This window comes from Coniophora puteana, assembly GCF_000271625.1.
Source record: "Coniophora puteana RWD-64-598 SS2 unplaced genomic scaffold CONPUscaffold_6, whole genome shotgun sequence".
Taxonomy (NCBI): Eukaryota; Fungi; Basidiomycota; class Agaricomycetes; order Boletales; family Coniophoraceae; genus Coniophora; species Coniophora puteana.
The window spans coordinates 1,162,503-1,179,372 of NW_006913058.1; the positions used below are offsets into that span (position 1 = coordinate 1,162,503).

At 45.9% G+C, this 16,870-nt stretch overlaps 6 protein-coding genes across 6 annotated transcripts; 4 read left to right on the forward strand and 2 right to left on the reverse strand.

The window, feature by feature from the left end:
* Positions 1-2,344: 2,344 nt before the first annotated feature.
* On the reverse strand, positions 2,345-3,294 carry CONPUDRAFT_73040 (uncharacterized protein; the record flags this gene model as incomplete). Its single annotated transcript, XM_007770114.1, has 4 exons — positions 2,345-2,499; positions 2,551-2,673; positions 2,818-3,107; positions 3,197-3,294. The coding sequence occupies 4 exons, from the start codon at positions 3,292-3,294 to the stop codon at positions 2,345-2,347; spliced, it is 666 nt and encodes a 221-aa protein (XP_007768304.1).
* Positions 3,295-4,985: 1,691 nt separating this feature from the next.
* Positions 4,986-5,204, reverse strand: CONPUDRAFT_24009 (uncharacterized protein; the record flags this gene model as incomplete). Its single annotated transcript, XM_007769986.1, has 1 exon — positions 4,986-5,204. A coding segment is annotated over one exon (219 nt), but the record flags the coding sequence as incomplete, so codon positions are not given.
* Positions 5,205-6,308: 1,104 nt separating this feature from the next.
* CONPUDRAFT_73042 (uncharacterized protein) lies at positions 6,309-7,705 on the forward strand (the record flags this gene model as incomplete). The annotated part of the gene is made up of 4 exons (XM_007770115.1): positions 6,309-6,384; positions 6,445-6,547; positions 6,778-7,090; positions 7,379-7,705. 4 exons carry the CDS (start codon positions 6,309-6,311, stop codon positions 7,703-7,705), a joined length of 819 nt encoding a protein of 272 aa, XP_007768305.1.
* Positions 7,706-8,983: 1,278 nt separating this feature from the next.
* On the forward strand, positions 8,984-9,229 carry CONPUDRAFT_56223 (uncharacterized protein; the record flags this gene model as incomplete). Its single annotated transcript, XM_007770061.1, has 1 exon — positions 8,984-9,229. One exon carries the CDS (start codon positions 8,984-8,986, stop codon positions 9,227-9,229), a length of 246 nt encoding a protein of 81 aa, XP_007768251.1.
* A 124-nt stretch (positions 9,230-9,353) lies between these two features.
* On the forward strand, positions 9,354-9,790 carry CONPUDRAFT_34413 (uncharacterized protein; the record flags this gene model as incomplete). Its single annotated transcript, XM_007769994.2, has 2 exons — positions 9,354-9,439; positions 9,484-9,790. Coding segments are annotated over 2 exons (393 nt in total), but the record flags the coding sequence as incomplete, so codon positions are not given.
* Positions 9,791-12,044: 2,254 nt separating this feature from the next.
* On the forward strand, positions 12,045-13,347 carry CONPUDRAFT_73043 (uncharacterized protein; the record flags this gene model as incomplete). Its single annotated transcript, XM_007770116.1, has 4 exons — positions 12,045-12,247; positions 12,316-12,709; positions 12,823-13,017; positions 13,192-13,347. 4 exons carry the CDS (start codon positions 12,045-12,047, stop codon positions 13,345-13,347), a joined length of 948 nt encoding a protein of 315 aa, XP_007768306.1.
* Positions 13,348-16,870: the final 3,523 nt, after the last annotated feature.

Sequence of the window (16,870 nt, forward strand, 5' to 3'; positions counted from 1 at the left end):
CTTGTGGTCAAAAAATCACAGTTTTCTCACTGTTATTGTAGACCACCACTCTGTACTTGTTTTTACTTGCATGACCAGCCTTGGCTGATGGAGGTTGAAAGAATGAAGAAGGGAACATGTTCAGAATGCCATCTTTTGAAGGTTTTGAGGGTAACAAGACGGGCTTCATCAGGAAAATAACAAGCCGCTTTACCAGCATTATCCTGCCTTTGCTGAGATGAACCTACTTTTTTTTTTTTTTTTTTTTGGTATTTTCAGCTCTTTACTGGAGAATATTTGGCTAGAAAACCACATCAGTGACATTGGGGCTGCAAATCTCATTATGAAGAGTAAGCTACGAGTCTTTCAAACTGATTTGGACCCTCAAATGTAGCAGAATTGTGGTTTCAAATTTTGGAAAAGTAGGTTCACTCTGGTAAAGTCAGGAAAGTGTGGTTAATACATGTGTCAAAATCCTGATGAACTTGTTGTTGCTTCCATTGTTATCTGTGTTCCAGGTAGCAATGGTCTCCAGTGCTATGTTGTTGTCAAAGTCAATTTTAAGGTCAGCAGTCTTCAATCATAGGGTGCAATGGAAGGTAAGTCTATCCTGGAACTCCTGGCTTGGTGAGAGGCATTAAAAGAGTTCAAAATCATTATTTTATTACTCTCCTGAAAAGTGTCAAGGTTATTGTAATCCACCTGTTATATAACTGTCTTTGTGACCAAAGACATTCATATGTGTGATTCAGTAACATGATGCATATTAAGAAAAAATGGCTTACTTGTTCATGCATGCTAGCATCACATCAACATGAGACTTGATTATATCATTACAGAGCCACTCAATAAAGAACCTGTACATGTGTTTGAAGCTAGAGTTGCCATTATTTAAAGGCCATTGGTAAATGGGGAACATGACAAAATGAATCTATAATGCAATTTGGGACATGGTAGAAGAAAGAGATGTGCACTGACAATGACCATTGTGTATGCAATGTGCTCTTGAAGCACCTTCAGCATCTCCATCAACATACAATTGCTGTGGGAGGACACTAGAGAATCAGTGTTCAAAGTGGTCTTAAGACCAATTAACAGACATTTAAGAAACTGAAAGATGAAGCATTAGCAATTCAAAGGGCTGCCATTTATGAAAAGCATACATACAGCAGCAAGAAGCTGTTGCAAAGTTCCATCCAGGAGTGATTTGGATCAAATATTACACCTGGTGTTTTACTACCATATATGAAAGCAAGGAGCTTTCCAGAATGGACCATGAAAGTTGCAGTTCCATTCTTGATTTGGAGTTAAATGCTAGACACCACAGTATCATTAGCACACTGTAAGTAGTGATGCAATGAAGTCACTTACATTTCTTTGTCCTTGGAGTATATATACTACAGCCTAAGTATGAAGTCATAGTAGTTGGGTGAAGGGGAGCGTAGCTCAGCTACGAGGTACAGAAGTAGGGTGCAGGGTATGACATAGGAGGTGTTAACTATGATATCAGAAACACAAGGAAACAATGTGGGAATGATGTAGGAATGTTGAATGGAATGATACACAAAGTAAAGGTGAGAATATTGTTAAGGGAAACATACTTGGAATGTATAGTGAGGTTGAGAGTTAATAATGTAGATCCTTTGGAGGTTCTGGAGGTTCCAAAGACACCAGAGTTGACACAAAGCTGAGTGGAGGTGTCCAGAGGTGAGTGTAGGTGTCTGGAGGTACCAGAGATGTTTGAATTTAGTGTTTTGTAGGCATGGTGCATGCCACAGACTCTGATAACAACTGCCCACACCCACAGGACCAACTTACACTCTACAAGTGTCAGGGAGAACAATTGTTTGTGGATGCAGCATGCTATCCATTGTCTCCAAGACATTTTTGACTGCTTTTGCTGTTCCCCTCTAGCCTCCGCTCTATCATCCTTGATGTTGCAGACTTTCAGTGCAGGGTTATGGACAACTGGGCATTCACAGAGTGGTGGTTCTACATGAAGAACAGGTTCTACTCCTGCAATTGGACCAAGATTGAAGACCTCAAAAAAGAAGATGGTATTTTTTGTGCCTCACCCATGTACATGGGCTGCTTCTCAACAGAGCCATTTGACACCAAGGACCTCTATGCTGCTGGTATCTCTATCTAGGCCCCACATTCCTGCACCCAGTGGTCTAATAGCTTTAATTCCATCTCTCTTGTCAACATCAACCACCCTCACATTGTTATCAAAGACTACCACAAGAACGGTGTTGACATGCAGTACCCCATTCTACATATTGGCCCCCCCTCCCTCCCTCCTTTGCATTGTTGCTGCACGCTTCGGCTACGGTCACAGCCATGAAGACCTAGAGTTGTTCAAGATTCACAGCATATCTGCCAATGACCTTGGTCCAGGTCTCCAGGATCTCCTCAAGCAAGGGGCATTATTGGTTAGGTTTTTGAACTCCAAGGCCGAGCCTTTGACCGGGCCATCTTGTTCAAAGCCTTCAAAGTCCAAGTGCTTGACACCCTGTAAGTCTATTCTCATTTAAAATCAACTACTTTTGTTCTAATAATCATCTCAGATACCTGCCCCTCCACTGGTCCCAAGAAAGAGCAGCATGACAAGTGGACCAAGTTGACTCACAAGTTCTGGCCTGCCATATTTGATGCTTGAAGGGTCACATTGAAAGAAGTCGACAAGTTCCTCTCCTGCATTCACAATGTTGCTATGAATAGCAGCTGTTTTTCCCCCAAGCCTGCCCTATTCTGTGGGGTGACCAACTTCTTTCACCTCTCCTGTTATGTTGCAAACTGGCTAGCAATCCGCAAGCAGTGGATCAATTATGTCCACACCAGCCCTCCCAAACTCCTGGCTAAGGGGCAGAACTGGCAGGATTTCTTCAACAGCTCCATTTGGGACTGCACCCCTGATGACAATGGCTCTGGTAGCAAGCACAACAAGGCCTGCATGCTTCAGTTCCTGCATCCTGTCCTTCACATTACTTGAGCCAGTTGTGAAGCCCCTTCCATTGTTGTTTGTGGCACAGCAATCACCCACGAGCAGATGCAGAAGCCTGAGCCCATGCTCATGCAATGGCTTCTGTGGGGCCTCTTCAATCTCAGCTTTGCTGCTGAGTTCATTGCTGTCAATCAGCTCATCAAGCCAAAGTTGTGGATGTGTGAGATGGCTGTTGCACGTTGTGGGGTTTTTGCTCTCACCCTCCCCTCTCACTTTGGGGCATGCCCTGACACATGCCCTTCATTGGAGCTATGCTCCTTCGGTGGAACTCTGGACAATGTTCCTGCCATTGTTGATGCCATCTGTGACATTGTTTGGGCCTGGCTTGGGTTGTCCAACAGCCTCAATGTATATATGAAGGACAATCATTTACCCATTGGCGGTTTGACTGACCAGGGCTGCTTGCATTTGTTTTGCTTGCGTATTGCAATCACCAAGATCTATGTCCAAGTGTTCTTCAACCAGTTTGGTTGTTCACCAGTGTTGCCACACTGTTTCCAAAAGCTGTTGATGGATTAGTGCAGGGTTAGGGGTAGGCATCAGAACTGACATTGTACTTTAGTCTTTTCTTTGAATTTTGTTGCATGTACACAATTCACATGGACACTATACTTAGATTTCATTTTGTTTTGTTTTTGTTGCAATGATAACATGAATGATGCTTATCATTCTGTTTTAGTTGATGCCTGAGGTTCCAAAGCGCAAGCATTCAAAGAAGGATGGAGATGATACTGCAGATTATGTAGCCTTAGGAGGTTAGTTGAGTGTGATATATGTGAATGTTGCATGACTTAGCTCAATCATAGGGAGATACAGATATCCTTTGAACTCTGTCTCAACAGCACATAAGGCCACCACTTCTTAACCATTGGTCTATGTGACTCTGTTTACTGTAGGTTTTCAACCTTAAGTTTGACCCCCCTGTCCCCCCCCCTTCACGAACCAAACATCTGGGGGAGACACATAGTATAACATAAAACCGAGCTTGTGTTCTTGATCTATGCAATGAAATACATGTTCATAACTATTTAATGGCCTGAGAAACTGTCATAGCATTTATTAGAAACCCTCTGGTGCTTCCCACACCTTGTTTCCTCTGCTCTGGGCACCTGAAGATTGTCGAGGTTGACATCAAACTCATCAGCCATTCCAGGAGTGGAGACAGAGTTGGCAGTAACACCTGAATGGAGGATCCACGACATAACATCAGTAGACTCCACCCAGTTGTTGTTGTTGAACTTGTCTTCACTTTCAAAGGGTGCTTGCTCATTGTCTGTGGCTGCATCATTGTTGGGAGTCTTGGTGCCCTCGCCAATGCCACTGTTCTCGCCCAACGACTGCGACAGGCATGTGAAGTTGTCGGGAGAGTCAAGAGCAAGCTCGCGCAGAATCCTGTGGGCGGCTGGACTTCTAAGTGATTTGAAAGAGAGATTAAACCCTCCTTGAACTACACAGTGCTCAAAAACCTGTACAAGTGTAGTTAGTGTCTGATAAAATGCTGGTAATTAAATCCAAAAGAAATACCTGTTAAACGAGCTCGGGGCGATTGATTGCGTGGTAGGCCTAGAGACTCCACAATACCAACTGGTTCCTGAGTGTGGATATGCAAGTGTTGAGGAAACAGTGCAAGCTAGCCTCAGATGAGGAAGAGAGGTGGTTGAGCACCTTGTTGATGGAGTCTTGAAGCTGGGCCTTTTTGATTGCAAGCTTGTAAGGGCACTGGATACCGACATCATAAGGCTGGCAGATGCTGGTTGTGCCCCCAGGGATGTAGCTAAGTCAAATCCAAGGCCACCAATGTTGGATCAACAAGCAAAAGGCCTCACTGCAGTGGACTGACCAGCAATCAAGGAGGACCACACACTCCTGGTCGTCCGGGTACCCTAGGAGCTGTTTTTGATGGGTGAAATATGGGGCAATTATGAGGGCAAAATACTGTTCCATGGTTGTGAGGTTGGACCAATAATTCTTCAGGTTCCAAGCAAAGATGAACCTGGCTATTTGCTTTGTCTTTGCCTGGTGCACTTGGGGCGGGAACAGAGCACTTGGTAGCACCCTGGTAGACAAAATGAGTCAGGAGGACATCACCTGATGCTGACATGCCAACCACAGCCATAAAGGCATACTTCTCCTCCTTACCGAGGATGGAGATCTGCCTCAATCCCTTAATCTCAAATGTATTGGCTGCTGTGTCCAACATGACAATCTGCGCCTGGTCAAAATTGACGATGAGGATGGGGTGGCAAACACCCATGTTGCGGATTCAAAAAGCAAGCTGCAGGAACAGATCGAAGATCTGTTCCTTGGTATTTTGAGGTGTCTTCTGGGCAGCGCATGTGGAAGAGTAGGTGACCCACTTGAGGTGGACATACACAAACTTTCTGATGAAGGTCTCCAAGCAGATGAACAGTTTTTTGTTCGGTGTTAGCACTTGAAGGAGCTCGGGTTCATGGTGGTTGATCCATGCAAGGATGATCACCTGGATGGTGGCCACAGTGACCGGGATCCCTACTGCTTGCAGGTACTGGAGCTGTGCAAGGATGGCCACAACCGCCTCAGGGTGAAGATCCTGTAAATAAAGCAATCAATGTTAGTAAGACATTAAACTGCAAGAGAAAATGAACATACCAAAATGCCACTCCAAGTCACCAAGCCATGAGGCTTGTAGCTGGTCCCAACACGCTGCACAACCGACTCCTTCCACCTTGGTGGTCCATTGTCCAGGTGCTCAATCCATCTGCCCACAACTTGAGGATGCAGGTTCGCAAAAAGTGACGGGTTGGAGAGGCGGAGGTAGTGGACAATAGTGTGAGGTGACTATACAACAACCTGCACAGCCCAGTCGATCTGAAAGATGACCAGGTGAATCCAGTTGAAATGCTGGGCATCAACCGGCTCATGCTCCCGCTTGCAGCCTCAAGTGTTGCACTGCGAGTAGTGGAGCTTGCTGAACTGTCTGTAAGGGTGTGAGGTCTCAGCCATCACAGGTGGGAGGGCAAAGGATGGATTGGGGGCGGTCTGAGGTACAGTGGCTGCAGCAGCATCAGCGTTGCTGGATGCTGTGGTACCTGCACAAGTAGCAGCCTGAGTAGGATAGAAAAGTGTCAGTATTTATAGAAGCAAAATAACAAATAGGTAAAATGCACCTTGAGTCTGGCCCGCCTGTTCCACCGCCGCTGCCTTTTCTTTGCTTGCTCTTTGGCCCTTTGCATTTCTGGTGTTTGAGATCCTTGAGTGATTGCTGGCGTTCCTTGCCTCATCTTCACATTCAATGTCATGATCTGGCTTGGTGCGCAGCTGCTTGGCTTCTAGCTTGTCCCGACTCATGACTGAGAAGAATGAGTCAAGGCTTGATTGGGAGAGCAATGGCAGCAGCACCAGACAGAAAGCGAGGACAAGAAGTGAGAGGGGAAGGGCCTTTGTTGTTATCCGACTCGGACTCATCACTGCTGCTGGCTAAGCTGTCAGTGCTGCTGTTGATGTCGGTGTCAAAGTGTGGGATGTGTGGGGAGAGGCTGTAGGAGAGATGAGCGCCAGTCAGCCACTCAGTGATGAGGATATCAGGTATGCCAAGATCATGCTAGTGATGCATCAGTAAAAATCTGAAGAAATAAAACAATGATTGGGACTTACAAAACTGTAAGAACTCTCCATATGCATTGCAAGGAGCAACACCCATTCTACTTGCTCAGGACACCCTGTGGTGGGTGACCACAGACAGACAGCCGCAAATAAAGCACACTTGATTGTGTTGAGTGTCACAATCCTGCATGAGAATATGTCATCTTGAAAAGATGTGGGGAGATTGGTGATAACTGGCTGGAGGTACAGTCTGAGTTGGTGGGCAAAGTTGCTGTACCCGTCCAGGTTGTCATCCTGAACCACAGGCGGACAGCTGTGTCAAACCAGGGAATTGCCCACGTGAAGCTGACCAGTACAAATGTCAAAGAAAGCAGCAATGTAATGTTCACAATCAGCATCATGCAAGGGGTGCACAACACTGTTGAAGCCACCGGAGCGCAGTTGGTTGGCGAGGTTGTGGATATGGGTAAGGTGGCTGGCGTTGGCAGAGTCAAACTGATCACAGTCAACCATCTGACGGAATGGGTGGGTGAATGAAACCTGGAAACTTAAAGTGTTGATGATCACATTGCAGCAAGTGGGGAAGCCAGCTGACCAGTCCCAGATAAACACTACGCTGTTATCAATGATGTTTCTGGGGAGGTAGTCATCTGCGAAGATGTCGACCAGCTGCAGCAATCAAAGTGAGCTGCCTAGAGAACAATTCCGGCCAATGACTTTGAAGAAAGCGCTGATAGCAGGTGGTATATGGGCAAAAATGGGGGGGATGGGGGAGTTCTGAATCTAGCGGCAGGTCCATTGATGTGCTTGTAGCCAGCGAGGATGAGCCTTGATGGCTGGCCAAACTTCTTGCCAGTAGGTTGCAAGCCAGAGCGGTGGGAAACGAGTGACACTGGTGACATCGACATGGAGAGAACGTGCGCCAAACCGCCAGTGCTTCTCGAGGGACTTGGAATCGTGATAAGGGGCAATGGATGGGATGGGGATGGTGGTAGGGTCAAAAGGACTGGCCTCGGGGTTTTGAGGAGAGAAGACATTGACGACATTGAGGGGAGATGGCTGGGTGAGCAAAGGCGGGGACATGGCTGGCAAGTGGAAAACAAGAAAGTTGTTGATGGGGAGATCATGTTTGGGTACTAAACCGAGGAAGGAATTGGGTATGCATACACTGGAGACAAAATTGCAATCCCAATGGTACAACATGGAGGGTCAGGGGAGAAGGGAAAGGGATGGAGTAGGTGATTAAGGAAAGGGAAGATTGAAGAGGAGAGGGGATGCACTCACCACTATGCACTCAAGCAGTACTTATCCATGTCCTGAGAAACAGATTAAAACAGAAGGATGATGCAATGAGACAAAGATTGAAAGCTGTTAGAGCTCACCTTGTTGCTGTATCATGCAAAAATGCAGAAAAATTGTGAATATTTTGCCATCATCATAAACCTGAGTGAAGGAGGTGAGGAGACCAAATGAGGGAGCTCAGATTGGACCAGGGAGCAAGAAGAACTGACACTTACTGGTACAGAGAAGCCCACAATAGGAAACTGCATTCCTGATAGCAGGGCTGTGGATGCACGATGTATGATAGCAATGGCAGTGCAGGCAGCTGGAACAATGGGGAGTGTGTTGGTTGCATGTGGTTTAACAAGCGTTGAGGGTGGTGTGGTGGTTGCAGGTGAACTGAGTGAAGTTAGACTGGTTTAGACTTCAAAGAATTAGCTGCAATAAGCCAATAAATTGGTGGCATACCTGATCTTTGACCCGGTTGGTTGGCATGGAAGCATTGTCCCTGAACACGTGGTGAATACAACCGTGGTGTTATGAGAATGGAACAGTTCCCCCAGTCCAGCTGCCCAAGGGGGGACAGCCACGGCTCCATGAGAACAAACACTGTCCACCCCCAGGCAGGCTCTCCAAACCTAAAGAGGGGAACATATGGTTAAGGAAAATCAATTTAAACTCTGGTATCTCATACCACAAACCTAAGGTTGAAAAAGTACAGTACTACTTCTGCAAGTCCACTACCTTGCCCCCCATCTGTGTACCATGATCTCAATAACAATGATGGTTACAATGATATTGAGCCATCATTACCACAGCCTTCCAACACAATGGTTGTGTCTGTCAGCTCACCACATTGCTGCACTTATGTGTCTGATCATACAAAGCATGCCAACCAGTGGCATGCATGGACTACTCTCTTGCTGTCACTTATTGAACCTTATTGTTGCCACCTTCATGATATAGAAAACCTCTGTACTCCCTGTAACTTGGGTCAGCTGAAGTCAGCATGTCGATGCACTCATGATTGTGTGGGGTGCACGCTTGCCATCACTTGCGTCTTTTTTGATGGTAAGCTATTGTTGTTATGTGTTATTATTATTAAGGCTCACCCTTGTAGCCCTTAAAGTGATTGAAATGAATACATGCCCATGTGTTGGTGCTGCTCAGTGCTTGCTTAGAGCTGGCCTTTTCCCATGTGCTCCTTCCCCTCCTACTCTTGCTGTTGATCTTTGTGTTCTCTGGTTCATTGAAATGCTTGCATTGTGTACTGCCCCCAATGTCTCGGCATGGACAGACACTCTGGAAGCATACTTGCGTGGTATGGGCTATAAACTTCCAATGAAGGTGAACCTCTGTTGTTTCCATGATAATCTTTACTAATATAATATTGGATCTATTACACTGCAGGTTTCAGTGCAGCTACCACTGGTATCATGTGCTAGAGTGTCTTTCTCAAGAGCACCTGTACAATCTTGTTGATGGCCAGTGTCAGGGCTCAGAGCTTGATCAGCCCAGCCTCTGTCTTCAAGAACATTGTCCACTCTGCTTTGGTGGTGATGATTGGCATGCTGACAGAGGAGCTGCAGACCTGTATGCCTCTATCATCACTTTTTTCTCAACTACTCACTTTTTAGTCCTGATTGCATTGTGTGCATAGATGCCTGTTTTGCTCAAAAGTGGTCTAGTGCACATCATGAGTCCAACAACCATGATCCACCCAATCCCACCCACTCTGTCTTCATTGATGAGACAACTGTTGCAGCTGTTGATGCAAAGTGCAAAAAACAACAAGGTCGTCCATATGGTGCAAACCAGGATGACTTTGTAGAGCCTGGTATGTACATTCCCACTTCTGTCCTTGATGGATGTGGGGAGAGCTTTGTTGCTGCAGATGAACAAAGGCAGAAAGCTAGCACTTGCTTTTTTCTGATACTGGCCTGATGTCCTTGATGTGTTGACATGATTAGGTACTTTGGCTTGTCAACATGACTTCTCCTGGTGAGAAGCAGCACTATGCCTTGGCCCTCATCAACCAGTTGTGCCAGTATATTACCAAGGAGATGCATGTTGGCATACTTTATGATATTGGATGCCAGCTGGAGTGAAGTTGTCACAAGTGGAACTTGCTTCCCAGTCTTCTTGATTGCATCATCTTTGGTGTATCAGTCTTTCATGCATATGGTCATCAGTGGGCTTGCCAAGTTGTTTGTCACCCCCATAAATGCATAGGCTTTGGGTTGTCAGATGGAGAAGGTTGTGAACGCCTTTGGAATGTCCTTAAACTTCTCATTCCTTCACTTTGTGTCACAGGTGTAAGTTTTTCCATCTCCACTGGTTGATATATGCATACTGATTACTGTAAAGTTCCACCAGAGGCTGTTTACACTTGATATTCAAATCAACTACCTGGATGAAAGATTCTGGATGAAAGATTCTGGACAACTATGGGTTGTGGCTCTCACATTGCTGAACAGCTGCTCAAACGCGACTATCCTCTGCTTATAATGCACTAGTCACAATTGATCTTCCTGCCAAAACACTTAGGTCAGAATGGCATGATCAAGTGCAAGTTCAAACCAAGCCACTTCCTTATGAGTTTCATGTCTCTGACTGTGCCATGTAATTAACCATTACATAATTAGGGCAAACTTCTGGTCAGGCTCACTAGGGCTTTACTTGAATCATTACTCTTTGCCATAGCAAGAACAGGCTTGCCAATCCAACTCATATTCTTGTGGTTAATGCTGACCTTGATATGGATGATATGCACAACTATACTAAATCACTTGAGGATGCCCTTAAATGCCAGAAGTCTGCACTGGATATTAATGGTCAATGCAAGCTCAGCAAGCTGCAAGGCAGTCTCTTTTTACTCACCCAGATGAAAGCTCTTGCAGTCAAAACTTGCTTGCATGACAAGCTTCATCATTGCAAGTTTAAACTGGCAAAACTGGAGTGTGCATATCATCAGTTAATGGTGGGCTTTTTATATTTTTTCATCTTCTATAGATAAGTGACCATTTTTATAGAGCATCATCTCAATGAGCACACCAGCCAGTCTGTGAATCATCAGGAGCCAACTATCACTGCATTTGTTCAGAGGTACAACACAGTGTCAAGAGCTTAAACTCATAAAGCATCAGAGTAATGCACCACAAAATGCTGTGCTCCCTCATCACATCAATAAGGAAGGTATTTTTGACCTTGATGTTGATGATAATATATGGGAGGATGTTGGCCTGCATGAGGATGTGCCACATCCACCAGATTGGCTGGCTACTAATTCTGTCTGTGATGTCATTTGCCACCTCATGCGCAATTGCTGCAAAGAAGAAACTCAGCAACTATCTATTGAGCAGTGCTGTCTTCAAAAACGGGCAAGATCTACTTGAAATGGTATTGAAAAGGCCGTAAAAACTGCAAGTGTGTTATATTATGAAGTTTGGATAATCATTTTCATTTCTGTAGATAATGTTACTTCTTATCATTTAAAGCTGAAATAGGCTCAGTTTGCTGCTTGCATTCAAGTGTGGAGAAATGGAGTGGCAATCATTACTCCTGCATGGCCAATGGATTGTTCATGGAATCCATCAGAAGCCACTCTGAACACAGCTTGTGTAACAATGGCAACATCAGCCACTGTTCCTGTTACAGCCTCTGATCCTGATGACAGTGGATCAGAAGGTTCAATTGTTGATGACACAATGGATGTAGATGAGCTGATGGCAGAAATAGAGGAAATAGGCTATACTGATGCATATCCACAGCGTAAAGACACAAATTATGCATGGCCATAATTTGAAGATAATAATGGATCATATAGCAATTATGCAGGCATTATGCTCAAAATAGAGCTCTGAGCTCATTTTGGGTTAATGTGCCATTAGACACCTGTTATGCTTTGATGTTAACCTACATTATGAACACAATATATATGCATTACGCATGCAGCATTAGGATAGCAATAAACCTGAATTACTCATAGTGCAGGGCGCCCATTAGCGCATTGCACATCGTGCCTCGCTTTATAGCAAATTTGAATCCCTCCACAAATTTCATTCATAGTAACATAGAAGCAACATTGATTAATGAAAACAACTAACAAAGAACAATGCTTGCATGTCACCTGCGCATGTACAGATAAACAGCAAGAGCGGGTAGCCTAGAGATTGTTGAGAGTGTTCAAGTCTTTGCCATGGATGCATCCTCACTTTCAGGGATTACGTCAAGCGACTTTCTGAGCGACAACTTCTTCACAAATGGCGCGCATGCAATAGTGTCATCTGTAGATGGTGACGCAGAGGGCCCCATGACCGCAGCCTTGAATTTGTGGGCCTGGGCTTGCCATGGGCCTTGGACAAGTTTATGCAAGGTTCAGGCATCGGTACTCCAAGCTCGGTGGGCCTTCAGTCTTCAAGTGCGAGCGACTTCACAATCCCTGCAGATCCCAATGAGTTTTCCATTAGCACACCTGCACCGCGCACCCAGAGCTCTCAAGCCACCAGTATTTGCCCAAGCACGCTGCCTTTGGTCCAGAGAGCAAATGCCAGCAGCCAGTCCCTATCGGCGGTACTTTCCAAGGTCATGAAGCTCAAAACCGGTATGGTGTGCATCCAAAAAGAGGTCCAGGTCCTTCACAAGGGCCTCCAGATGATAAAGACGGGTGTACAGGAGGCGCTGAAGAGCCTGCATGCACAGCAGGAGTTGGACATGGAGGTGACAATGCAGGTGGTCAAGGAGAAGGTTCAGGCTGCAATCCAGGCAGCCATGAAAGCGGGGAAGAGGGCGAGGAAGAGGACAAGCAACAAGATGAAGGAAGAGGGGACAGATGGAGATACCAAGGACAATGAAAAGGAGTCAGTGGGCAAGAAATCAGGTGCCGATGATGCACCAGAAAGAAAAAGGGTTCCAACCCTCAGGTATTGGTAAGTGTTGTAATATCTGTTGTAAGCCTGGTTGATCATTTGACACAGAGTATCATTTCACTTGCTTACGAGACATTGATGGGGTGTACAACCTTGAGAGTGTTGTCTCTGCCTTTGTGGCCAGAGGACAAGGACAACTGGCCTCTGGCAGACAAGTCCAATGATGAATTTGGTGACAAGACACTGGAAATGGAGGAGTATGAGCAGGATAATGGCAAGGGAGGGAAAAAGACGAAGAAAAAGGTATGCTTACAGCAATTTCACTGGGATGAGGCATGGAAGCACCCTGACAATGAGAAGAGCATCAACACTATTATCAAGTGGCTCTGATACACCGTGCCAAATGTCAACGCAGCAGCTGTGTTGCAAGCAAAGTTGCTTGGCAAAACCAAGCTTTGTGAATGTATTATTGCAAAGTACAAGCAACTCGCCAAGGGTATATGGATGCAGGCACAGGGGAAGGGGAAGGGGAAGGTGCAAGCGCAGACGATGATGGACAATCTGATGGTGAGGGCGGTGCAGGCAGTGGTGGAGAGGGAGAGACAATGGTGCCTATGGGCCCCAAACCACTGATGGTGCAGAAACATCAGACTTGCCAGGATGGGGTGAGACTTGACGTACCTCAAACATTCAATGGGAAATGTACTGACATTGACAATCAGAAACTGAAAGTGCAAATGAGAACATTTGAAGCCTTACCAAACAAATCAGAGTGGAAAGCCAACAAGTTCAAGCAGGTGCTACAGACACGGCTGATGTCAGATAATGAGGACGGGTGGGATGATGAGAAGAAGAAGGTGACAAACTTCTTTGTGTTGTATCCACTGACATACCAATCAGAGTGGTATGTCAATGGATCATTGAGATGGAGAACATACTGATGGCGGGGATGTCTAGCTGAAGCAGTTCTTCAAGGCACTTGACACATTTCCTGACCCCCTAGACAGCAAGAAGTATATGGTTAGACTATGGAGAGAGCCAAAGGAACAGGAAATACCATCCATCCAGAAGTTTGGGCAACAAGTGCAGTGATGGATGATTGATGCAAAGTGGTTGAAAAAGCCAGAGAACAGGAAGTACAACACGGATGCAAGGCTGATTGGGAACGGTAAATTGTGGGGTGATGAGAATGATCCAGAGGAACTGAGGGCAAAGATGGAGGGTGTGAAAGAGGAGAAGAAGATGAGTCGCCAAAAGAGAGCAAGGGTAGAGAAGGGGGGAGCTGGGAGGAAGAAACCTGGCAAAAAAAAAATAGTAAAAAGGTGCCCAATGTGAACAGTGCCCACATCGAAGGCAACTGCTGGTGGAGACAATGAGAGCTCTGACAGTGTGTAGGTCAGTGATGACAGGGTTGGCGTTTGTGATACTCACAGTCCATGTATTCTTCTGGCTCCGTGCCCGCCTGATCATCATGTAAAGTATTAGCAAGTGGTGACAGCATGTCACCAAAATAAAAGTCCCGGCTTACATGGTCAAATGACACCGCTGCAAACAGTGGTTCTCAGAGTGTGTGGAGTGTGATGGGCAGGAGGGCTACAGGGCACTGAATAGCCGCTGCAGGGATAACCTTGAGAGATGCATATTTGTCTGCTAATATGCCAAGTGTCTATGAGCTGTAAGATAAGACATGTGAGCAGAAACAGTACTTAGAATTGAAAACACTTACAACATGTCCCATGGAAACTTGGGGATGCGGTCATCTGAGAAGAGACATTGAACGACTGCACAAATGTGCGGTTGTTTATTGCCAGCGCCCACAGCCCACAGAGAATGAATATGTACCGGTACATGAAGCGACTCGCCATCAGAAATAAATGCATATGAGTCTGCTTGTGTACAACAGTTAGTTGTGCAGCTGTATCAAATACTGTCCTTTCATATGTATATGAGGGATTGAGCTGCCCTTGCGGAAACAAAAGGTGTTGTTCCTGGCTTGCAGATGTAATCACTGACAAGTCTGAGGTCCAGCCAGATGTTCTTGCAGTGTGCAAAAAGTAAGCAATAGATGTAGGGGGCCTTCTCATATGTGCATAGGTCAACAAATTGGCTGTGCGGCTTGGAAGACGTATATTATCTATAGAGAACTAGTAAGCAAAAAGGGTGCAGCTCAGAGATAACATACCTTCGGCCGCTTCACTCTGGTATATGGCAATCTCTGTCATCATAGCTCCCCGCTCGCGAGCCTGAGCCTTGATGAGGTTGTTGAGGCCCTACCATTCCATTTTGTGAGCATCATCTGGTAGCCCAAGTAGATACTCGTAAATGAAATGGGTTTGGATCCATGCTTGCATGAGCGTGAGCTCTATCTGTCCACCATTGTGTCCATTGTGCTTGACATGTTCTAGCATTCCATTGAGGTGCTCAAAAGCAAAGACCCACCAAGTGTACATGGGTCCGATGTGCTCCACCATCTCAGCAGTGTGCATTGAAGCATGGTGGTTCAGCCAAAGCAGGATGCCGAGTGCAATGCAACATTGGCAGTACTGCATGAGAAAGTCTTGCGCAGTGTGGGCCTGGTGCATTGATATCTCACATGACAAAAAGATCTGGACAGCGGTGCATAGGAGGAGGATGGTTATGTAGAGCTTGAGTGGGTTGCAAGAGAATCCAGGGTCAAATGTATTGGGTGGAAGAGGGGGCGGTATGCTAGGGATATTGTCACCACTGTCACGCCAGGCCCACTACAATAGCACCGGAGTGATTGTAATGAGGTGTCACCACTCATCCACTTTCTTGAGCGAGTGGTTCTTGCCAAGCTGGAAAACAGAAATGGAATGAGCGAGTGATGAATTTGATGTAAAAATTCGAGGTTGCACGGGCTCGCGACAACGCACAGCGTGTTTGTCCCGGACAAGAGGAGGGTGCCCGAAGGGCAATCACGTGAAGATTACAGCTAACTACGACAGGATTATATATGTAGATAAAACCTTGGAAACAGTAATATAAATCGCCACGTCATGATATGAGCAATATTGAACACTAATTCCAACATTTGAGGAGGACTCACATTCTTTGGTAGCTGTGTAATGTGGCTAGGCCATGCAATTAAATTGATCATGTCCTGAAATTGGGTCTTGGCGGAGTCTGGACCACCAACACCCGACATCAACTGTCCGTCAAATATAACAGTGTTGAATAGATGGAGAATAATATCTGGAGAGGTGTTCAGAAGCGATGACGGAATGTGGGAAGACACTGACCAAGATAAACTGCGTGCATGAAATCAAGAGCTGTTTTTGTCTTCGGGTGCCAGCTCGGAAGTGCATCCAGGGTGACAAAATGCTTGCCGTAGTTGTTGAGGAGTTGCGCCTGCTGTGCTGGTGATGCATGTTTCCAGTAAAACACCTGACAAAGTAGTTTATAGTCATCCTTGGGATGAATAGCTATACCAGTGTGATGTTAGGTACTAAAGGGCTGGTGATGTTTTGACCACATAGTGCAGGACATGACCCCCGAGGATGTCCGGTCAGCAGATGGGTCAAAACCCCAAGGATGTCAGGGCAGCGGTGACTGGCGGTTGACTGACCATGTCCTGGCGGCCGCCTCACTGTAGGGGTTGGGTAACTGGTAGGCAATGCTCCGGCCCATACCCCAGGTGTGTGTCAGGGCGGCCGCCTGCCTTGTGCATTTAGAATGTCAATAATAGTCCAGTGTTTTTAGCTATAATGGTCCGGTTATTGCAGCTACAGTGCTCCGGTTATTGGAGGTATAATGGTCCGAGTATTGCAGGTACAAGTACAATGCTCCAGCCATTGCAGGCATAATGCTCTGGTTATTTTAGCCACAATGCTCCGGCCATTTCAGGTATAATGCTCTGGCCATTGTGGCTACAACACTATGGTTATTGAAGCCATCCTGCTCCGGTTATTGTAGCTATAATGCTCTGGTTATTTCAGCCACAATGCTCCAGTTATTTCAGCCATAATACTCCAGCCACTTCAGCCACAATACTGCAGCTATTGCAGGTATAACACTCCAGTTATTACAGGTATAACACTCCAGTTATTACAGGTATAACACTCCAGTTATTCCAGCCACAATACTCTGTCCACTGCAGCCATAATACTGCTGCTATTGCAGGTCTAACACTCTGGTT